Source organism: Oncorhynchus keta, chromosome 24, assembly GCF_023373465.1.
Source record: "Oncorhynchus keta strain PuntledgeMale-10-30-2019 chromosome 24, Oket_V2, whole genome shotgun sequence".
Classification (NCBI taxonomy): domain Eukaryota; kingdom Metazoa; phylum Chordata; class Actinopteri; order Salmoniformes; family Salmonidae; genus Oncorhynchus; species Oncorhynchus keta.
Window position 1 is genome coordinate 10987995 of NC_068444.1, and position 24302 is coordinate 11012296.

Below are 24302 nucleotides of genomic sequence, written 5' to 3' on the forward strand. Positions count from 1 at the left end.
TGTGTGTGTGTGTGTGTGTGGAGTGTGTGTGTGTGTGTGGAGTTAGCTGAAAGTATGAGAGATTCAGCTGAGACGCTCACATAGTTGAGGTGTGGCTTGTTAGAGGCTCCAGGAAGGAACTAACTCAGGTTAGCCGGAGGCAGACAGAGTAGAACAGAACAGAACAGGAGCGGCTGAGGCGAGTTCATCTGAGAGAGAGTGAGCTATGGCAGACACAGAACTCAAACCAGAGTCAAAACCAGACCAGAAACTCTGCTGCACTGTTTGTTCCAGTGCTCTCAATGGTGACAAATCCTCTACCTGTGGCCACTTAGTCTGTGACTCCTGCCTGGGCAAGAAAAGTAAGGGCTGCCCCCAGTGTTTACAATGCTCTGGCAAGCCTATACCGGCATCTGTGGAACAGAACGGAACGATGATTGAAATAGTGGCTGAGTCTCCACTGGTGATCAAAACCGAAGAAAGAGAGAAAAGGGATCTGAAGGAATCAGAGGACCCTAAGACACCAGAGGATGCAATGATACAGAAAGACCTGAAGGAATCAGAGGACCCCAAGACACCAGAGGATGCAATGATACAGGAAGACCTGAAGGAATCAGAGGACCCTAAGACACCAGAGGATGCAATGATACAGAAAGACCTGAAGGAATCAGAAGACCCCAAGACACCAGAGGATGCAATGATACAGGAAGACCTGAAGGAATCAGAGGAAGAGAAAAATAAAGAGATTGATCCTCCACAGCCTGCAGAGGAAGTGAAAGAGGATGTGGGGGTTGGGGAGCGAGACACATTAAGGGAAGAGAAAGCAAAAGGAGAGGTGAAAGTAGAGCCGTTGGGGCCCGATGATGTTGTGTGTGACTCGTGTATGGAGATGAGCCCGTGCCGGGCCCTCAAGTCCTGCCTCACCTGCCTTGTGTCCTACTGCGAGGCCCACCTTAGGCCTCACCTGGAGAACCCCAAGTTCCAGAACCACAGGTTGGTGGAGCCGCTGAGGGACATCGAGAGACGGACCTGTGAGACCCACAAGTGGCCCCTGGACCTTTTCTGTTGTGCCGACGCTGTGTGTGTCTGTCAGGACTGTGTGACAGAGGACCACAGGGGACACAACACTGTGCCTGTGATGGAGGCACGCAGAAACATTGAGGTATTGCATGCATTCCTTCTTTCTCTCCCATTCTTTCTGTTTCTCTGTCTCTCCCTCTCTCCCTTTCCCCCAGTTTCTCGCTGTCTCTCCCTCTCTCTATTCTGTCTCCTTTCTCTGTTTCTCACTCTCTCCCATTCTCTCTTTCTCTCTCTCTCTCTCTCTCCCTCGCTCTCTCTCCCTTTCTCTCTCAGTTTCTCCGACTCTCCCTTTCTCTCCCTCTCTCTCTCAGTTTCTCTGTCTCTCCCTCTCTCTCAGTTTCTCTGTCTCTCCCTTTCTCTCCCTCTCTCTCTCAGTTTCTCTGTCTCTCCCTCTCTCTCAGTTTCTCTGTCTCTCCCTTTCTCTCCCTCTCTCTCAGTTTCTCTGTCTCTCCCTTTCTCTCCCTCTCTCTTCCTCTGTGTCTTTCTCTCTCCCTCTCCCTCTCTCTCAGTTTCTCTGGCTCTCCGTTTCTCTCCCTCTCTCTTCCTCTGTGTCTTTCTCTCTCCCTTTCTCTCTCAGTTTCTCTCTCTCCCTTTCTCTCCCTCTCTCTCAGTGTCTCCCTTTCTCTCCCTCTCTGTCTCTCCCTGTCTCTCAGTCTCTCTCTCTCTCTCTCTCTCTCTCTCTCTCTCTCTCTCTCTCTCTCTCTCTCTCTCTCTCTCTCTCAGTTTCTCTGTCTCTCACTCACTCTCACGTTCTTTGATACACATGCACGAACAAACATTTGCATAGATTTGATATCTAAAGGAAACACCTTGTCCATAAAGGGACAAACCATTCTGAAATGACAGAACACCGTATCAGTTGTGTGGTGTTGTTATCTATGAAAATTGGCCACCTCGTGTTTGTTTGTAAGTAAAGAGTCACCTAAGTTTCTGTACGTGGCGAGACTGGAATAAAATCAGGCTGTTTTCTTCACAAACTCATCCAGACCCGCTGTGGTAAGTGATCAGTCTGAAACATCCTACTGTATTGTATTAACCCATGCATTTTCCAAATGCTATAGCCTACATTGATTTTTATTAAGTCAGTATCTTCAACTATTCGTCACACTTTACAATTTGTCCTTGGCATACTAAGTAGATTTCATCTTAAGTCTTGTGCCGTAATGCATCAAAGGCAGCTTTTTTCTTTATTACACTTATAGACATGCACACATTTGACAACAGGTACACCAGTGTATAAAACATTATGAACACCTGCTCTTTCCATGACATAGACTGACCAACTGAATCCAGGTGAAATGTATGATCCCTTATTGATGTCACTTGTTAAATCCACTTCAGTCAGTGTAGATGAAGGGGGAAGGAGACAGGTTAAACATAAGGATTTTTTGTTTTGAAAGCCTTGAGACAATTGAGACATGGATTCTGTATGTGTGCCTTTCTGAGGGTTTATGGGCAAGACAAAAGATTTAAGTTCCCTTGAACGGGGGTATGGTAGTAGGTGGCAGGCACACTGGGTTGTGTCAAGAACTACAACGTTAATGGGTCTCTCACTCTCAACAGTTTCCTGTGTTTATCAAGATTAGTCCACCACCCAAAGGACATCCAGCCAACTTGACACAACTGTGGGAAGCATTGGAGTCAACATGCATCCTTGTGTAATGCTTTCGACACCTTGTAGAGTCCATGCCCCGATGAATTGAGGCTGTTCTGAGGGCAAAAGGGGGTGTAACTCAATATTAGGAAGGTGTTCTTAATGTTTTGTACACTCAGTGTATATAGTAGTGTCTGACCGGTGGTAGGCAGGGCTGGCCCTTGCCTTTTACAGGGCCCTAAGTGAGATTTGGTGGGGGGCCCACCCAGGGGGGGCCCACCCACCTCGCAGACAAAAATGTTTTAGTGCCCCCTCCACAACAGTTGAAATAAACATTTACGTTTTTAAAGTTCATTTCCTGCTTATCTACATATTCTATCATTGGGAGTAGAGAAGTTTAGCAGTTGTATTTTAAAAAAATATGCAATTTTACTCATTTTGCCATGGGGCAGATAGAAAAAGTTGCAGTTTTAAAGCTAATTTCCTGCAATTCTACACATTTTGCCTAGACGTATGCCATGTCAGTGATATCTGACTGAGAGTGACTAACAAAGTCAATGAGGCCTCGTGGAGGTCAGGGCCCCTGGGCACATTCCCTGTGTGACTATCGGTATTCTGCCATAAATCCTACACATTTAGATAGCTGGCTAGACTGATTTACCCTTCTAAAAATGACTAATTGAGTGACTGCCAGTGACTGACATAAGAAGAGAAACCCTGCTGAAACCACATTTCAAAATGGCACATTGTGTGTTCTATGACTTTATTCAAAGTTAAGGAAAATTACTAAATAAAATCAAACTTTATTTAACGTGAATACGACATTTCAATTACTAATTGTTAGACGGGAACCGGAATTAAAGACACACTCAGTCAAATAGAACTATCCAAGCAGAAGATCTCCTTCAAATGTTGATATTTGGTTGCGTTGACAACCAATACAATTCAAGTTCGCTTTTGAAATACAGTAAATAGCTTATTAACTTGTCGACAAGTTAACAAATTGAGTCTCGAACTCAAACAAAAATGTAATGCTCCTGAGTAGCGCAGCAGTCTAAGGGTGTACTAGAGGCATAACTACAGACCCTGGTTCGTTCCCATGATGTGTCACAACCGGCCGTGATCAGGAGTCCCATAGGGCAGCGCACAATTGCCTAGCGTCGTCCGGTTTAGGGGAGGATTTGTCCCGGGGTAGGCCGTCATTGTAAATAAGAATTTGTTCTTAACTGACTTGCCTCGTTAAATAAATAAAAAAATAAAAAAATGAAAATAACAACTCAAGGACAGAGCTACAAAGATTTAAAAATAAGAATACACACTTTCATTCACTTACACAACATTTCAATAGACAATACCCACTGGGCACAGACGTCAATTCAACATCTATTCTACGTTAATTCAACATCTATTCTACGTTAATTCAACATCTATTTTACGTCAATTCAACGTAATGTCATTGAAATGACGTGGAAACGACGTTGATTCAACTAGTGTGTGTTCCCAGTGGGTAATAACTCAAGGACATAACTACATACATTTAAAATTAAGAATACATACTTATATAGACTTATTCAGCACATAGCTGAACAACAGCACATAGCTTTCTCACAGCGCTGCTCTTAAATGAACCACCTAAGACATACAATCAATCAATCAATCAATCAATCAATCATCCGATAAATCCCATGCTCACGTCCGTGGAGGCTCCTCAGAGGAGGAAGGAGAGGACCATCCTCCTCAGTGAATTTCATCAAAATAAAAATAGTGAAACACTTAAAACAGTTATTAGATAACAGTTATTAAATATATTAATGTCACCAAATAGTTTATTAAAACACTGTTTTGCTATTAAGATCTACAGTAGCCTCAACAGCACTCTGTAAGGTAGCACAATTGTGTAGCAGGAGGACAGCTAGTTCCCGTCCTGCTCTGGGTACATTGACGTCAATACAAAACCTAGGAGGTTCATGGTTTTCACACCCTATCCATAGACTTGCACAGTAATTATGACAACTTCTGGAGGATGTCCTCCAACCTATCAGAGCTATTGCAGCATGAAATGACATGTTGTCCACCCAATCAAAGGATCAGAGAATTAATCTAGTTCTGGTAGCATAAGTGACAGCTAGCTAGCACTGCAGTGCATAACATGTGGTGAGTAGTTGACTCAAAAAGAGAGAAAGAAAATAGTTGAACAGTTTAGAACAAATGTATTTCTTCAAAAATGAAGGAGGCGCAAAAGAAAGCGAGCTACGTATATTTTGTTGTATTTTTTCCACTTTTACTTACCTAGCGAATGCAGCTAGCTAGTTTAGCCTACTCAAATACCCGGCTCAAACAGAGAGGGATGCTATGTTAGCTAGCTGGCTATGGCTATCCAACAGAGAGGGATGCTATATTAGCTAGCTGGCTATGGCTATCCAACAGAGAGGGATGCTATGTTAGCTATCTGGCTATGGCTATCCAACAGAGAGGGATGCTATGTTAGCTAGCTGGCTATGGCTATCCAACAGAGAGGGATGCTATGTTAGCTAGCTGGCTATGGTTATCCAACAGAGAGGGATGCTATGTTAGCTAGCTGGCTATGGCTATCCAACAGAGAGGGATGCTATGTTAGCTAGCTGGCTATGGCTATCCAACAGAGAGGGATGCTATGTTAGCTAGCTGGCTATGGCTATCCAACAGAGAGGGATGCTATGTGAGCTAGCTGGCTATGGCTATCCAACAGAGAGGGATGCTATGTTAGCTAGCTGGCTATGGCTATCCAACAGAGAGGGATGCTATGTTAGCTAGCTGGCTATGGCTATCCAACAGAGATGGATGCTATGTTAGCTAGCTGGCTATGGCTATCCAACAGAGAGGGATGCTATGTTAGCTAGCTGGCTATGGCTATCCAACAGAGAGGGATGCTATGTTAGCTAGCTGGCTATGGCTATCCAACAGAGAGGAAGGCTATTTATGTTAACTAGATGGCCAAGACTATGCAACACTGGAACTCTTCCAAGTCAAGGTAAGTCTTTGGTTTTATTAATTTATTGTCACCGGGACCCGCCGGTGTAACTGCTAAACCTTCTCGCTGACTGTACACTGTACTGCATGATTGTAGCGGGTTTACTAACGAGTTAGTTCTAGTAGCTATGTTGACTAGTATGACGTTAGCTAATACGGTGACAACGATGTAGGCTGTGTGTAGTGGTTAGCGGTTATGACTTGAAGGAATGGCTTGAATTTTTTTTTCTTCCGCCTGGTCACAGACAGCTTTTGTGTTGTTCACTGAAGTCCACAAGATAAGGGAAAGGGTGAGAGGAGGAGAGCGCATAGATGCGAGAAGGAATTGTACAACAGACAAAAGATCATGCTGTTTGTATGTGGCTGCTATGAAAGTGAACTGTGTCTGCGTGTGATCAGGGGTGTATTAATTCCTCCAATTCTGTTGAAAAACGTTTCATAAACAGAAAGGGGATAACATACCTGAATCTGTGGAATTCAACTGAATTCAAAATCTTTCAGACACTTTCACTCTCCTGCTATATGAAATGATATGAAATGAATGCATGTTGAAGATATCATGCAGGTCATTGGGTCATAGGTCATTGCAGGTCTGTGGAGATCTTCACCATTGCTGTTATAATCTGTGCATAATCTCGAACGGCGTTGATCACCATGTACTTTTAATATAAGCTCAACTGAAATCCAGGCCATTTCATTCTGCTATTCTACTAACCAAAAATCAGACATTGTTTTTCCATTGGAATTTGGTTGTGCTTTTCGATGGTTGAAAGCATAGTGATAACACATTGGAAATTCAAACTAACCTTTGAGCTGTATTTTTGAGTGATTGAATACAGGTGGTAATCTCATTGTTCAACATTTTAATAAAATAATAACCCAATTATCCACGTTGAAATGACGTGGTGTGCCTGGTGGGTAGTCCCTCTCAGTGAAATGACGTGGTGTGCCTGGTGGGTAGTCCCTCTCAGTGAAATGACGTGGTGTGCCTGGTGGGTAGTCTCTCTCAGTGAAATGACGTGGTGTGCCTGGTGGGTAGTCTCTCTCAGTGAAATGACGTGGTGTGCCTGGTGGGTAGTCCCTCTCAGTGAAATGACGTGGTGTGCCTGGTGGGTAGTCCCTCTCAGTGAAATGACATGGTGTGCCTGGTGGGTAGTCCCTCTCAGTGAAATGACGTGGTGTGCCTGGTGGGTAGTCCCTCTCAGTGAAAGGACGTGGTGTGCCTGGTGGGTAGTCCCTCTCAGTGAAATGACGTGGTGTGCCTGGTGGGTAGTCTCTCTCAGTGACAGAGACAGCCCACAACCCTCAGGTCCAGTCATTCATTCGATCATTCCAACAGAGATCCTCACACCTGTTATTTGCATTTGAACCGTTGTTGCAACACTTTAAATAGTGACATTCCCTTTCTAAATCAAGGAATGACTGAAAAACACAGAACGGTATTGACAATAGTCATGCAACAACTCAATTACTATTAGCTGAATCCCTCGGTCATTCTTCATTCCTCGGTCATTCAGGCTCTTCTTTATCTCGCTTTCTTCTTGTGTGTTCACAAGCAAATACCTCTTTTGAGGTATTACATAACTCACAAAGGAATGGGGAAGGCGTTGTTTGATCTGATCCGACTGACACATCGTTGAACAGGAGGCAGAGCTTGTCCGTGTTGAGCCAGGATAGTCTCAAACAATTCAGTATATGCCATTTATCCAGACTTATCCAAACCTCGTTGTTACTGTTTACTGCTGGCTCAGGGAACATCCAAATAAGATCATTCTGTTGACATACAGTTTGACGGGGGATTCAGATTCCCTTCAAAGGTTCTCTCTGTTGTCTCACTGAGCATACGGGGGATTCCGATTCCCTTCAAAGGTTCTCTCTGTTGTCTCACTGAGCATCCGGGGGATTCCGATTCCCTTCAAAGGTTCTCTCTGTTGTCTCACTGAGCATAATATTCAGATTCCCTTCAAAGGTTCTCTCTGTTGTCTCACTGAGCATACGGGGATTCAGATTCCCTTTGAGGTTCTCTCTGTTGTCTCACTGAACAGGGGCAGATTCCCTTCAAAGGTTCTCTCTGTTGTCTCACTGAGCATAGGGGATTCAGATTCCCTTCAAACAATTCTCTCTGTTGTCTCACTGATTTATCCAGATTCAGATTCCCTTCAAAGGTTCTTCTGTTGTCTCACTGGCATACGGGGATTCAGATTCCCTTCAAAGGTTCTTCTGTTGTCTCACTGAGCATGACGGGGATTCAGATTCCCTTCAAAGGTTCTCTCTGTTGTCTCACTGAGCATACGGGGATTCAGATTCCCTTCAAAGGTTCTCTCTGTTGTCTCACTGAGCATACGGGGGATTCAGATTCCCTTCAAAGGTTCTCTCTGTTGTCTCACTGAGCATACGGGGGATTCAGATTCCCTTCAAAGGTTCTCTCTGTTGTCTCACTGAGCATACGGGGGATTCAGATTCCCTTCAAAGGTTCTCTCTGTTGTCTCACTGAGCATACGGGGGATTCAGATTCCCTTCAAAGGTTCTCTCTGTTGTCTCACTGAGCATACGGGGGATTCAGATTCCCTTCAAAGGTTCTCTCTGTTGTCTCACTGAGCATAACACCATTTACATTTAACAAGACACAACATGTGAGTAGTTGTAAGTAATGTTTTGTGACGTGAGATATTTGTCTCTGTGAGTATAGGATAATAAGGATAATTAACATTCATGCCTCATCTACAAATTGTTTAAAGCCCAAACAGGTCGAACAACTTTGTTGTTCCGTTGTTCTATAGAACACAATATTCGTTTTTTTATTTTATTTTATTTTATTATACTTCCCCAGAGCAATGAGAGCGTGCTCAGACCAGAACAGGAATCTACTGAGGGGAAAGGAGAGGGTAGGACACAAGAGCAGCTGTTGAGTGAGTAACCTGGTCCCAGATCTGGTTGTGTTGTTTTTGCTAACTCTGTCATTGATAATGACCATAGAGAGTTGGCAAGACAGCACAATCACATCTGGGACCAGGCTAGCTCTTAAAATGGCTGAGGAATATGGAAATGCTTCATTAACAGTCACACACTAGGCTGCCTGGGAGGTTTTCAAAGTGTTACCTTTCAATAAAGGGGCTCTCATTTTGAGCACTCTCACACCTACACCAGCACAGGTTTCTGGAATGATGAGAAAATAGTTTATGGAAATATGCATATTGACATGCATGTAAAGAAAACAAATTGCTACTTTATTTCAAGCATCATTCATTTTTAAATTAAATCAAATGAACCTTATAATATTCCTTTCTGCACACTCTTATGATAGTGATATTTGCTAGTAATGTCTCTCCTGAGCACTCGGGGGATTTGGCCTGTATGGGTACGGCTACATTGAAAGGTTTCTTACAGAAGAAATATGGACCACATATGCATAACCGTGGTAACAATCAAAAGGGAAAGATTATGGGGATAAGTATTAGACTAAAAGGTGAGGACACGACAGTTCACCTGCCTCAAGACTGAGTCCGAACATTACACTATTGATTTTATGTGCATTTGACATTTACTGTGCTTCTCATTTAACATTACATTTAAGTCATTTAGCAGACGCTCTTATCCAGAGCGACTTACAAATTGGTGCATTCTCGACCACATTTGTTGATAACGAAATCTGAAAATACTCAGAATACTTTCAGTAACATTCTAAGAATATTCTTGGAAAATGTGGAGTAGGTACAATATAAAACAACAACAAAAATGGACAAGGGTTTGAGGAAGAACTGGTCTGCAAGTCTTCAACTATAAGCTGCTTTCCAAACTGTACCATTGAGGAACCGGAGCGAGCACACTTGTAGCTGTTAAGTTTGGAACACATCCCCACCATCACACCATTGTTTTTTTTTGTACCTTTATTTAACGAGGCAAGTCAGTTAAAGAACAAATCCATATTTTCAATGACGGCCTAGGAACAGTGGGTTAACTGCCTGTTCAGGGGCAGAGCAACAGATTTGTACCTTGTCGGGCTCGGGGATTCGAACTTGTAACCTTTCGGTTACTAGTCCAACACTCTAACCACTAGGATACCCTGCCACCCCAATTGCTGTTGTTGTTTACGTAATCCATTGTAAATCGTGTCAGGTTGGCATCATTTGAAAGCTTGTTCTATTGCCAACGTGACTAGCTAGACTATACAATATGATCTTACAGGTTTAGGCTTCACAATTCAGACAAGAAAGACTGTCATTTTGGTGTGCATAGAAGTGAGTCATGAGTACATTCAGATTTGTAGTCCTCAGCAAATGTTCTTTACAATACTACAAACATAGGCTCATTCTGTTCAGGTCAACCCAGGGTATAACACCATGTCATCATGTAACTGTGCATCAAAACACAGAGATCATAAACGTTGACTCTGTACATTACATGAGTTTTATGACGTAGAAATGTGAAGTGCACGTTTGGACTCACAGCTGTTTTTGCTTACTTGTATGACATCAAAGCAGTAATTATTATAATCTTTAACGTCTCATCTTTCAAAACACATTGAGCCCTCTTAATTTGCAGCATTTCCCTCACTCAGAGAACAAAACATTTGCAAAAATGTTCTAATGTCCATTGCTTGTGTTTCTTGGCCCAAGCAAGTCTCTTCTTCTTATTGGTGTCTTTTAGTAGTGGTTTCTTTGCAGCAAATCCACCATGAAGGCCTGATTAACACAGTCTCCTCTGAACAGTTGCTGTTGAGATGTGTCTGTTACTTGACCTCTGTGAAGCATTTATTTGGGCTGTAATCTGAGGTGCAGTTAAATCTAATGAATTGATCCTCTGCAGCAGAAGTAACTCTGGTTCTTCCTTTCTTGTGGCGGTCCTCATGAGAGCCAGTGTCATCATAGCGCTTTATGTTTTTTTTTTGCAAAGTTCTTGACATTTTCCACATTGTCTGACCTTCATGTCTTAAAGTAATGATGGACTGTCATTAGTCTTTGCTTATTTGTGCTGTTCTTGCCATAATATGGACTTGGTCTTTGACCAAATAGGGCTATCTTCTGTATACCACCCCTACCTTGTCACAACACAAGTGAAATGCATTAAGAAGGAAAGAAATTCCACAAATGAACTCTTAACAAGGCACACCTGTTTATTGAAATGCATTCCAGGTGACTACCTCATGAAGCTGGTTGAGAGAATGCCAAGAGTGCGCAAAGCTGTCATCAAGGCAAAGGCTGGCTACTTTGAAGAATCTTTGTTTAACACTTTTTTGGTTACTACATGACTCCATGTGTGCCATTTCATAGTATCGATGTCGTCACTATTATTCTACAATGTAGAAAATAGTACAAATAAAGAAAAACCCTTGAATGAGTAGTTGTCCAAACTTTTGACTGGTACTGTAATTCAATGAATCAACATTTTATTTAATATTATACAAATAATGTCTATGTAAATGGTTAGTGCGTTTACTCATCCATCTTACATCAAAACAAGAGATGACTGGATAGTGAAATGAAGTGTCCAATAGAAATGATCATCAGAAGGACTGGATCAGAAACCTGTACATCCAGTAGCTAGATCTCTTGGAGCAAGGTTGGCCATGCATGTTCTAGGTCTATGCATTGTTACTTTTAGCACTATTGTTGTGGTCCTACAACCAATTCTAACAGTAAACCAGTAGCATATATAACCCATTGGAGATATACTCTTCAGTCTCACCGGGACTTGGGACCTTCCTTGGGAACTTAATTCGCAGACAGGGTTGAGCAGTTTTCACAGTTATCTGTAGCTGAGGTTAGAAAACATAGAAATTAGACCAGGACTTGTTTCATTATTTTCAAGTGATATAACATTTCATATTTCTTTGCAATTGTGTTTTTGTATTGTCACAGATCTCTCTTTGGGACTGGACATATGTTCGTTAGCTTGCTAGCTGTAGCTAGCTAGCTAGCTGACGTTACCTAGAATGGATGGTTAACCCGATAAACCACTTACCCATGTGCTACACAACCTCCTGCTGCTAACGTTACTATACATGCAGGCAATGCTGCCCGTCCTCCTATAGTTTCTCCCACCAGCTTCCTCTGGTACAGATAGGCATTCTAGCATGAGTACCAGTTGCTCAAGAGTCACTCGGTTCTAAGAAATGCAGGTCCTAACTGTAGTGAATCAGATTCCTTCCCTGAAAAACACAATAGAATAACGCAGAAATCAGATCATATCTGACAATAGAGAAACGGACAGGAAAACGCTCTGTTCCTGTGACTCAGCTGTATTGTTAACGATCCGATAAATTGGTCAAATAAATGAGTTGAACAGAATTGTTCACATAAAGGCATAGCTTCAGCACGACAACAACTTGGCTATAGTGCGCGCAGTCATTGAATTTCCCTCTCCTTCTCTTCCTCTCCTTCTCTTCCTGTTGTCCTTCCTGTCCTTTTTTTAAATGTTTATTCCTGACAGAGGGAACTACTAGATAAGCAAGCAGAGATGGTGAGGACAATGACAGCAGCAGAGAACGCCATCAACAAACTTCAAGTCAACACGGTCTCTATTGAGGTACGGTAGGCTGCCCTCCTTCTTACATGTTTAAAGGATGATGTCAAAGACGGATGGATCTGTGACCGTTGAACAAAGTGCTGCGTAGCATCCCTGTAGCCCAGTGTTTGTACATTACAGATATCCCCTGTAGCCCAGTGTTTGTACATTCCAGATATCCCCTGTAGCCCAGTGTTTGTACATTCCAGATATCCCCTGTAGCCCAGTGTTTGTACATTCCAGATATCCCCTGTAGCCCAGTGTTTGTACATTCCAGATATCCCCTGTAGCCCAGTGTTTGTACATTCCAGATATCCCCTGTAGCCCAGTGTTTGTACATTCCAGATATCCCCTGTAGCCCAGTGTTTGTACATTCCAGATATCCCCTGTAGCCCAGTTTTTTTACATTCCAGATATCCCCTGTAGCCCAGTGTTTGTACATTCCAGATATCCCCTGTAGCCCAGTGTTTGTACATTCCAGATATCCAATCCCTGTAGCCCAGTGTTTGTACATTCCAGATATCCCATCCCTGTAGCCCAGTGTTTGTACATTACAGATATCCCATCCCTGTAGCCCAGTGTTTGTACATTACAGATATCCCATCCCTGTAGCCCAGTGTTTGTACATTCCAGATATCCCATCCCTGTAGCCCAGTGTTTGTACATTCCAGATATCCCCTGTAGCCCAGTGTTTGTACATTCCAGATATCCCCTGTAGCCCAGTGTTTGTACATTCCAGATATCCCCTGTAGCCCAGTGTTTGTACATTCCAGATATCCAATCCCTGTAGCCCAGTGTTTGTACATTCCAGATATCCCATCCCTGTAGCCCAGTGTTTGTACATTACAGATATCCCATCCCTGTAGCCCAGTGTTTGTACATTCCAGATATCCAATCCCTGTAGCCCCGTGTTTGTACATTCCAGATATCCCATCCCTGTAGCCGAGTGTTTGTACATTCCAGATATCCCATCCCTGTAGCCCAGTGTTTGTACATTACAGATATCCCATCCCTGTAGCCCAGTGTTTGTACATTACAGATATCCCCTGTAGCCCAGTGTTTGTACATTACAGATATCCCATCCCTGTAGCCCAGTGTTTGTACATTCCAGATATCCCATCCCTGTAGCCCAGTGTTTGTACATTCCAGATATCCCATACCTGTAGCCCAGTGTTTGTACATTCCAGATATCCCATCCCTGTAGCCCAGTGTTTGTACATTCCAGATATCCCATCCCTGTAGCCCAGTGTTTGTACATTCCAGATATCCCATCCCTGTAGCCCAGTGTTTGTACATTCCAGATATCCCATCCCTGTAGCCCAGTGTTTGTACATTCCAGATATCCCATCCCTGTAGCCCAGTGTTTGTACATTCCAGATATCCCATCCCTGTAGCCCAGTGTTTGTACATTCCAGATATCCCATCCCTGTAGCCCAGTGTTTGTACATTCCAGATATCCCACGCGACGAGTGACAAAACAGAGACATGTCACAATGTTTTACAAGCATTAAAAAAAAAAACATAAAAAACTACTAAGAAAAGAACAAGAGATGCCTCTAATTTATAAGTAGTCCCCAGGTATCGGAACCGCCCACCCCAACCTGACAGGTTTACCCAGGTGTGGTGAGTGAATTTGTATAGGGTTTGGCTCCACCGTCATGCAGCATTCCTTGTCCCCTAGGGATTGATTGTGTAAGCAGACAGTCAATACCTGAAGCATAGACACCTTTATGGGAAAATGGCAGACTGTGGACACACACACACACACACACACACACACACACACACACACACACACACACACACACACACACACACACACACACACACACACACACACACACGCATGGTGGTATTATACATGTTGTATTGTAGATAGATAGTGTTGTAATAATGTTATATGTAGTGTTGTAGTTTAGCCTTACTTAGTTTGGACCCCAGGAAAACATAATCACAAGAACAAACAAAAGCCACTTAAATCAGACGTCTGTCTGTCTGTCTGTCTGTCTGTCTGTCTGTCTGTCTGTCCGTCTGTCTGTCTGTCCGTTCCGTCCGTCCGTCCGTCCGTCCGTCCGTCCGTCCGTCCGTCCGTCAGTCACCTCAGCCCCTATATCTAAATATACTATACCTAGTGTGTACACAATTCTAAAACGGACCTGACAACACCTCTTCCATCTCCCCATGCAGAATTCAGTGACGGAGGTCCGTGAGGTGATTGAGAACCAGTTTACGGTGCTCCAGGCTGCGGTGGAGCGGGCCAAGAGAGAGGTAAATCCTATTTATTGATGAAGCGATATGCTGTTTTAGGCACTGCCCCTATATTGAGGCTGATCTATTATTTTTTACCTGCTTCTAAAAAATATATATATTGTATGACATCACATTTGATGTATGTTTTATGTGCTGTTTGTTTCTGTAAAATCTGCATATAAACCAAGATTTTGTAATAAACTTAAACCTGAACCTAAAGGTGACGGAGATCCTGGAGGGAGAGGAGAAGCAGGCTCTGAGACAGGCCGATGGGATTAAGGTACACCTGGAGCAGAGGTGCACTGAGCTGAAAAAGACACAGGCGCAGATGGAGAAGCTCTCCAAGAACAAGAATGATGTGGACTTCTTACAGGTGAGGTCTTACTTTGGTCTGGTGGTTTACGATGGTATTGAGATAGAGGTGGTGCCAAGTCCGTAGTTCTAGTCACTGACCTAAGGTGATTCTCATGGTGGTAGGTAATGCACAGACAGTAGCCTCATTTACAGGTGCAAAATCTATTTGGTGGTTAACTATTATTATTCTATTATATTATTATTATTATTTAACCATGGACTGCTGATGAAGTGGTGCCACATGGAGCATGACTCAGGTGGACTCCCTACAGGTAAGGTGTTTTTTCTCTGGTCTGGTGGATACGGTGTTAGTTGTGTTGTGGTGCCACATGGAGCATGACTCAGGTGGACTCCCTACAGGTAAGGTGTTTTTTCTCTGGTCTGGTGGATACCCCCATGGAGCATGACTCAGGTGGACTCCTACAGGTAAGGTGTTTTTCTCTGGTCTGGTGGATAAGGTGTTAGTTGTGTTGTGGTGTCACATGGAGCATGACTCAGGTGGACTCCCTACAGGTAAGGTGTTTTTTCTCTGGTCTGGTGGATAAGGTGTTAGTTGTGTTGTGGTGCCACATGGAGCATGACTCAGGTGGACTCCCTACAGGTAAGGTGTTTTTTCTCCTGGTCTGGTGGATAAGGTGTTAGTTGTGTTGTGGTGTCACATGGAGCATGACTCAGGTGGACTCCTTTTATGGTGTTTTTTCTGGTCTGGTGGATAAGGTGTTTTGTGTTGTGGTGCCTGAACATGACTCAGGACTCCTGGAGGTAAGGTGTTTTTTCTCTGGTCTGGTGGATAAGGTGTTAGTTGTGTTGTGGTGCCACATGGAGCATGACTCAGGTGGACTCCCTACAGGTAAGGTGTTTTTTCTCTGGTCTGGTGGATAAGGTGTTAGTTGTGTTGTGGTGTCACATGGACAAGACTGAGTGGACTCCTACAGGTAAGGTGTTTTTCTCTGGTCTGGTGGATAAGGTGTTAGTTGTGTTGTGGTGCCACATGGAGCATGACTCAGGTGGACTCCTACAGGTAAGGTGTTTTTCTCTGGTCTGGTGGATAAGGTGTTAGTTGTGTTGTGGTGTCACATGGAGATGACTCAGGTGGACTCCCTACAGGTAAGTGTTTTTCTCTGGTCTGGTGGATAAGGTGTTAGTTGTGTTGTGGTGCCATATGGAGCATGACTCAGGTGGACTCCCTACAGGTAAGGTGTTTTTAACTCTGGTCTGGTGGATAAGGTGTTAGTTGTGTTGTGGTGTCACATGGAGCATGACTCAGGTGGACTCCCTACAGGTAAGGTGTTTTTTCTCTGGTCTGGTGGATAAGGTGTTAGTTGTGTTGTGGTGTCACATGGAGCATGACTCAGGTGGACTCCCTACAGGTAAGGTGTTTTTTCTCTGGTCTGGTGGATAAGGTGTTAGTTGTGTTGTGGTGCCACATGGAGCATGACTCAGGTGGACTCCCTACAGGTAAGGTGTTTTTTCTCTGGTCTGGTGGATAAGGTGTTAGTTGTGTTGTGGTGTCACATGGAGCATGACTCAGGTGGACTCCCTACAGGTAAGGTGTTTTTTCTCTGGTCTGGTGGATAAGGTGTTAGTTGTGTTGTGGTGTCACATGGAGCATGACTCAGGTGGACTCCCTACAGGTAAGGTGTTTTTTCTCTGGTCTGGTGGATAAGGTGTTAGTTGTGTTGTGGTGTCACATGGAGCATGACTCAGGTGGACTCCCTACAGGTAAGGTGTTTTTTCTCTGGTCTGGTGGATACGGTGTTAGTTGTGTTGTGGTGCCACATGGAGCATGACTCAGGTGGACTCCCTACAGGTAAGGTGTTTTTTCTCTGGTCTGGTGGATAAGGTGTTAGTTGTGTTGTGGTGCCGGACAGTGCCAAGTGACTCACTAGTGTTATTCACAAACCTGAAGTGCGTATGTGCTGCTGTCATACGTATTTACTATAATCATGAAATACGACTAAAGTAGAAAATAGTGGAGTCTGGTAGGAGGAGCTATAGGGGGATGCGCTCCTTTTATTGGTTGGAATGAAACAGAAAACAAACGCATCAAACATATGGAAACCACGTTTGACTCCATTCCTTTCATTCCATTCCAGAGATTACAAAGAGCCCCTATAGCGCCTCCCGACAGCCTCAGCTGGTAGAAACTAACCTAATGTTTTACCAAAAGCCATGTTTCATCATTAGTATTCACTCAGGTTCCCATTAACGTAAGCAAGTAAGCCTTGTCCAATGGCCAATAAGGGCAGCTATATCCTGTTCCTGTAGCATGAGACAACCTGATGTACAATTACACCCCTTGGACAGGACGCCATTAGTGATACTTCATCAGTCATTTCCAACGGTGTACAAAATAGTGAACCGAGGTGTGTTGTGTGTTTTACAGGAGTACTCCGAGTGGAAGAAGGACTGCTCCGACATCCCCCTACCTGGGGTCTACATCGGCCTCGTGGACCGGCTCAACTCCTTCAGCAGAGAGATTGTTACCTCCACACAGGAGCTGTGTGAGGTGCAGCTGTCCAACTACATTGAGTCACTCAAAGAGACCTGCAAAAATGGTGAGCGCAGTCACCATCTGGTTGGCAAACTGCCATAGTGGCTGGCAGCAAGCCTCTGCACGTCTCTGCTCACCCATTAGTGGGAAAAAGATAACGGCCCGAGCATGCAGTTGTGGTTCAGGCACACAAAAGAAATCCCTCACGCTAGTCACAGAGAAACATAGAAAGTAGAGAGGAAGTGATGGTGTGTTAGGAGGAAGAACAACACTTCAGCTTTGTGCCCCAGATGCAAAGAGAATCTCCATAGACTCTTTACCCGGGTGTGTTTAAACTTATCTACAGACCTGAGGTATCCTTCAGGCAGTGTGGCATAGGTGTAGAGCCCTTGTTACAACTGGTAGACTGGAGTAGAGTAGACTGGTAGACTTGTAGACTGGTAGACTGGAGTAGAGTAGACTGGTAGACTGGAGTAGAGTAGACTGGTAGACTGGAGTAGAGTAGACTGGAGTAGAGTAGACTGGTAGACTGGAGTAGAGTAGACTGGAGTAGAGTAGACTGGTAGACTGGAGAAGACTGGTAGACTGGAGTAGACTGGCAGACTGGAGTAGACTGGTAGACTGGAGTAGACTGGAGTAGACTGGATTAGACTGGTAGACTGGAGTAGACTGGTAAACTGGATTAGACTGGTAGACTGGAGTAGACTGGTAGACTGGAGTAGACTGTTAGACTGCAGTAGACTGGTAGACTGCAGTAGACTGGAGTAGACTGGTAAACTGGATTAGACTGGTAGACTGCAGTAGACTGGTAGACTGGAGTAGACTGGTAAACTGGATTAGACTGGTAGACTGGAGTAGACTGGTTGACTGGAGTAGACTGGAGAAGACTGGAGAAGACTGGTAGACTGGAGTAGACTGGTAGACTGGTAGACTGGAGTAGACTGGTAGACTGGAGAAGACTGGTAGACTGGTAGACTGGAGAAGACTGGTAGACTGGTAGACTGGAGTAGACTGGAGACTGGTAGACTGGAGAAGACTGGTAGACTGGAGTAGACTGGAGTAGACTGGATTCGACTGGTAGACTGGATTCGACTGGTAGACTGGAGTAGACTGGAGTTGACTGGTAGACTGGAGTAGACTGGAGTAGACTGGTAGACTGGATTCGACTGGTAGACTGGAGTAGACTGGTAGACTGGAGTAGACTGGTAGACTGGAGTCAGAGAGAATAACATAGTTAAAAGCCTCTAATCCAGGGCTGTCTGTCACTAGAGGGAAACCCAGCTGTGAGTCAGCATGTTTGATTGTCATATTAACATAGAATAACAAAGACAGTGTAGCGATGTGTTCTTTGTTGCTTGCTCTATATTTACTAATGATTTACCTTCCGTAATAAACAAAGCAAGAGAGGTCATGTATACTGATAGCTCTACAATGTATAGTTCAGCATCAGAATGTAATGAGCTAACAGATGTACTGAGCATTGAACTGAGAATGGTGTCTGAGTGGGTTGATATGAACAAATTGGTGTTGAACATTTCTAAAACTAAATGTATTGTCTTTGGTTCAAGATATATGATTGCTGATGATTCCCAATTGAATTTGTAGATGAATAGAACGCACTTAGAGCAAGTGAAAAAAACTACTAGGCGTCATGTTGGACTCAGCTTTATCATGGTCAGAACACATAGATAAGGTTGCTGTTAAAATACAATGTTCAGTGTATGTAACATCTAGCACACTGAACCAGGTGATTCAATCCCTGGTCCCATCACACTTAGAGTACTGTCCAGTTATATGGTCAATCCCTGGTCCTAACACACTTAGAGTCCTGTCCAGTTATATGGTCAATCCCTAGTCCTATCACACTTAGAGTACTGTCCAGTTATATGGTCAATCCCTGGTCCCATCACACTTAGAGTCCTGTCCAGTTATATGGTCAATGGTCCTATCACACTGGTCCCATCACACACTTAGAGTCCTGTCTGGAGTCCTGTCCCTCACACTTAGAGTCCTGTCCCTGGTCCCATCACACTTAGAGTCCTGTCCAGTTATATGGTCAATCCCTGGTCCTATCACACTTTTTATTTATTTATTTTTTTACCTTTATTTAACTAGGCAAGTCAGTTAAGAACAAATTCTTATTTTCAATGACGGCCTAGGAACAGTGGGTTAACTGCCTGTTCAGGGGCAGAACGACAGATTTGTACCTTGTCAGCTCGGGGGTTTGAACTTGCAACCTTCCGGTTACTAATCCAACGCTCTAACCACTAGGCTACGCTGAGTCCTGTCCTGGTCCCACACTTAGAGTCTGTCCAGTCCCCTGGTCCTATCACTGTCCCTGGTCCGATCACACTTAGAGTACTGTCTGGTTATATGATCAATCCCTGGTCCCATCACACTTAGAGTACTGTCTGGTTATATGGTCAATCCCTGGTCCTATCACACTTAGAGTCCTGTCCCTGGTCCCATCACACTTAGAGTACTGTCCAGTTATATGGTCAATCCCTGGTCCTATCACACTTTGAGTCCTGTCCCTGGTCCCATCACACTTAGAGTACTGTCCAGTTGCTCTAACCATATGAATATTATCCAAATGCATCAAAATCTCTCATGGCTTCACGTTGAAAACAAATTACTATTCAGTCTTCTGATTTTCTTTAGGAATGTTATATTTAAAAAATAAATAAAAAACACAGTATTTGTCAGGCCAGTTAGTACATAGTAGCAACACGCATAACCACCGAACCAGACAGGTAAATTCAGGGCATCTAAGACAACCCAAGCCAAGGACAAATCGTCTTAAACATACAGTTGTATATAGAGCCATAGCTGAATGGAACTCTTTACCAATCCATATTTCTCAGGCAACAAGTAAATCCACCTTCGAGAAAAAAATGTAAGAACATCTAATGTGACAGACCATATGACTGGACAGGAAGTAGAACATCTAATGTGACAGACCATATGACTGGACAGGAAGTAGAACATCTAATGTGACAGACCATATGACTGGACAGGAAGTAGAACATCTAATGTGATAGACCATATGACTGGACAGGAAGTAGAATATCTAATGTGACAGACCATATGACTGGACAGGAAGTAGAACATCTAATGTGACAGACCATATGACTGGACAGGACGTAGAACATCTAATGTGACAGACCATATGACTGGACAGGAAGTAGAACATCTAATGTGACAGACCATATGACTGGACAGGAAGTAGAACATCTAATGTGACAGACCATATGACTGGACAGGAAGTAGAACATCTAATGTGACAGACCATATGACTGGACAGGAAGTAGAACATCTAATGTGACAGACCATATGACTGGACAGGAAGTAGAACATCTAATGTGACAGACCATATGACTGGACAGGAAGTAGAACATCTAATGTGACAGACCATATGACTGGACAGGAAGTAGAACATCTAATGTGACAGACCATATGACTGGACAGGAAGTAGAACATCTAATGTGACAGATCATATGAGTAGACAGGAAATTGAAAGTACATCTAATGTGATAGACCATATGACTGGATAGGAAGTAGAACATCTAATGTGACAGACCATATGACTGGACAGGAAGTAGAACATCTAATGTGACAGACCATATGACTGGACAGGAAGTAGAACATCTAATGTGACAGACCATATGACTGGACAGGAAGTAGAACATCTAATGTGATAGACCATATGACTGGACAGGAAATAGGAAGAACATCTAATGTGACAGATCATATGAGTAGACAGGAAATTGAAAGTACATCTAATGTGATAGACCATATGACTGGACAGGAAATTGAAAGTACATCTAATGTGATGGACCATATGACCGGACAGGAAATAGAAAGCAACAACTGAATGTTAAATGTGTTTCCTGTCAGGTATTGAAACTCTCTGTATTGTCTACTTGTTAAATGTTTGTAAAGTCTTAATTTGTAATTGTTTGTAATGTCTTATTAATTGGGGTTAGACCCCAGGAAGATTAGCTAACGTTACGGCGTTGGCTAATGTGGATCCTAATAAAATTCACAAAAGTGTCCATGCAAAAAGAAATGACTACATTCAAACGAAAACTTCATGCGTGTGAGTTAAAGTGAAGTAGGCCCCAATGTGATTATTTCTGAGCATAAAACATGTTATGTTTCTCTCTCCTCTCCAGACATGATGGGGATTAAAACCACAGTCCATGAAATAATCGCAGCCAAACAGAACATGGACGTTCCAGACCCAGAGACGCGGGAGGACTTTCTAAAGTGTACGTCTCTTCTATCATATTGAGGTCATCCATACACAAACAAAAACAAGGTTTCAAATCACTTGAATGATATTACAGGAGTCCTTCAAGTAGTTATCATAATATTACAGTAATACTTCAAGTAGTTATCATAATATTCTGTAGTCCTTCAAGTAGTTATCATAATATTACAGTCGTCCTTCAAGTAGTTATCATAATATTACAGTAGTCCTTCAAGTAGTTATCATAATATTACAGTAGTCCTTCAAGTAGTTATCATAATATTCTGTAGTCCTTCAAGTAGTTATCATAATATTACAGTAGTCCTTCAAGTAGTTATCATAATATTCTGTAGTCCTTCAAGTAGTTATCATAATATTACAGTAGTCCTTCAAGTAGTTATCATAATATTACAGTAGTCCTTCAAGTAGTTATCATAATATTACAGTAGTCCTTCAAGTAGTTATCATAATATTCTGTAGTCCTTCAAGTAGTTATCATAATATTACAGTAGTCCTTCAAGTAGTTATCATAATATTACAGTAGTCCTTCAAGTAGTTATCATAATATTACAGTAGTCCTTCAAGTAGTTATCAAAATATTCTGTAGTCCTTCAAGTAGTTATCATAATATTACAGTAGTCCTTCAAGTAGTTATCATAATATTCTGTAGTCCTTCAAGTAGTTATCATAATATTACAGTAGTCCTTCAAGTAGTTATCATAATATTATGTAGTCCTTCAAGTAGTTATCATAATATTCTGTAGTCCTTCAAGTAGTTATCATAATATTCTGTAGTCCTTCAAGTAGTTATCATAATATTACAGTAGTCCTTCAAGTAGTTATCATAATATTCTGTAGTCCTTCAAGTAGTTATCATAATATTACAGTAGTCCTTCAAGTAGTTATCATAATATTACAGTAGTCCTTCAAGTAGTTATCATAATATTACAGTAGTCCTTCAAGTAGTTATTATAATATTACAGTAGTCCTTCAAGTAGTTATCATAATATTCTGTAGAAATATTCAAATCTTTGTATGACGTAATTTGTAGTTTGAATCTGTAAAGTTGGCCTTGCCTAAGTTATTGATTTTGTTTTACTTTTATAATTTCTGTTATGTTATTCTCTCTCACGCTGTGCAGATGCCAATCCTGTGTTATGTTATTCTCTCTCACGCTGTGCAGATGCCAATCCTGTGTTATGTTATTCTCTCTCACGCTGTGCAGATGCCAATCCTGTGTTATGTTATTCTCTCTCACGCTGTGCAGATGCCAATCCTGTGTTATGTTATTCTCTCTCACGCTGTGCAGATGCCAATCCTGTGTTATGTTATTCTCTCTCACGCTGTGCAGATGCCAATCCTGTGTTATGTTATTCTCTCTCACGCTGTGCAGATGCCAATCCTGTGTTATGTTATTCTCTCTCACGCTGTGCAGATGCCAATCCTGTGTTATGTTATTCTCTCTCACGCTGTGCAGATGCCAATCCTGTGAGTTTTGATGCGGACACGGCCCATAAATTCCTGCGTCTGACTGAGGAAAACAGAAAGGTGACCAACACCACACCCTGGCAACACCCGTACCCCGACGTCCCTGAACGTTTTGAGAGCTGGCGACAGGTACTGGCCACAGAGAGCTTCTATGTCGGCCGACACTACTTCGAGGTGGACGTGAGCGGCGAGGGCACGTACGTCGGACTCACCTACAAGAGCATCGACCGCAAGGGTCCTGAAAGTAACAGCTGCATCACCGGCAATGACTTCTCATGGTGCCTCCAATGGAACGGGCGTAGCTTCTCTGCCTGGCACGGTGATGTGGAGACGCCTCTAAGCGTGGACAAGTTCACACGCATTGGGGTCTATGTGGACTATAGCCGTGGATTACTGGCTTTCTACGGGGTGGATGACGTCGTCGGCATGACCCTCATCCACAAATACCAGGCTGAGTTTCTGGAGCCCCTCTACCCAGCCTTCTGGCTGTCGAAGAAGGAGAACGTGGTAGTGCTTGTTGAACCTGGAGAGCCGCTGACACTGAAAAGCCCCTCTCTCCCTAAAATACCTCTTAACACTGACGCAGCACCCCAAAGCCGTTTCACTGTAACTCTTGTTGTTGAACAATGATCGATTCGGCGGTAGTAGGCGGTAGGCGGTAGTAGGCGGTAGTAGGCGGTAGTAGGCGGTAGTAGGCGGTAGTAGGCGGTAGTAGGCGGTAGTAGGCGGTAGTAGGCGGTAGTAGGCGGTAGTAGTCATTTCCTCCGTCGAGCCTGAAAAAGATTCAGAATGCAGGAAACAATGGAAAAAGAAACCAAAATCATTATCAAGTGACAAGAAACCTCACGAGATCTGTATATTATGTTCTAATATTTATAATATATTTGTTCCTATTCTTGTTGTGTTGCGTGACTAGTCTTGGTATAACGTCAGTGGGTAGGTTACATATAATGAGATGGGTCCCTTTCTGTTCATATTGTGTGTTTTAAATCTGACGCAGAACAGTTTTGATACTGTGACTATTTGAATGGGGGACTTCTTTGGGAAATGTTGGGACTGCTGTTACTGTTTACTACAAACTGTGACTTTGGAATGTACTGTATTTGAGAGATGCCACAGTAAATGAAATTAAATTGTATTTGTCAACTGCTTGGTATTTGTTACATGCGTCGTAAATGTGTATTTGTCACATGCTCTGCAGACTAACAGGGACGTGCTTACTTTACAGGTCCTTTTACGACAACGGAGAGTTAAACAAATACATAGAACATTTAAGTAGTAACACAAGGAATAAATAC

At 43.0% G+C, this 24302-nt stretch overlaps 1 protein-coding gene and 1 long non-coding RNA gene across 9 annotated transcripts; both read left to right on the plus strand.

Moving 5' to 3' along the window:
* Window positions 1-24155, plus strand: LOC118357682 (tripartite motif-containing protein 16-like). 5 transcript variants are annotated; one of them, XM_052477673.1, is made up of 8 exons: window positions 1-1141; window positions 12092-12187; window positions 14354-14434; window positions 14637-14789; window positions 17157-17328; window positions 21440-21535; window positions 22994-23662; window positions 23700-24155. In XM_052477673.1, the coding sequence occupies exons 1-7, from the start codon at window positions 206-208 to the stop codon at window positions 23632-23634; spliced, it is 2175 nt and encodes a 724-aa protein (XP_052333633.1). In that variant the 5' UTR covers window positions 1-205; the 3' UTR covers window positions 23635-23662; window positions 23700-24155. The 5 variants fall into 5 exon arrangements, with proteins under 5 accessions (XP_052333633.1, XP_052333634.1, XP_052333635.1 ...); XM_052477674.1 differs by having other exon boundaries at window positions 23710-24155; XM_052477675.1 differs by having other exon boundaries at window positions 23720-24155.
* On the plus strand, window positions 15010-17147 carry LOC127911363 (uncharacterized). 4 transcript variants are annotated; one of them, XR_008077951.1, is made up of 4 exons: window positions 15018-15115; window positions 15269-15371; window positions 15533-15653; window positions 15998-17147. It is a non-coding gene; the product is annotated as an uncharacterized LOC127911363 (long non-coding RNA). The 4 variants fall into 4 exon arrangements; XR_008077954.1 differs by lacking the exon at window positions 15269-15371 and having other exon boundaries at window positions 15010-15042; XR_008077953.1 differs by lacking the exon at window positions 15269-15371 and having other exon boundaries at window positions 15033-15130.
* Window positions 24156-24302: the final 147 nt, after the last annotated feature.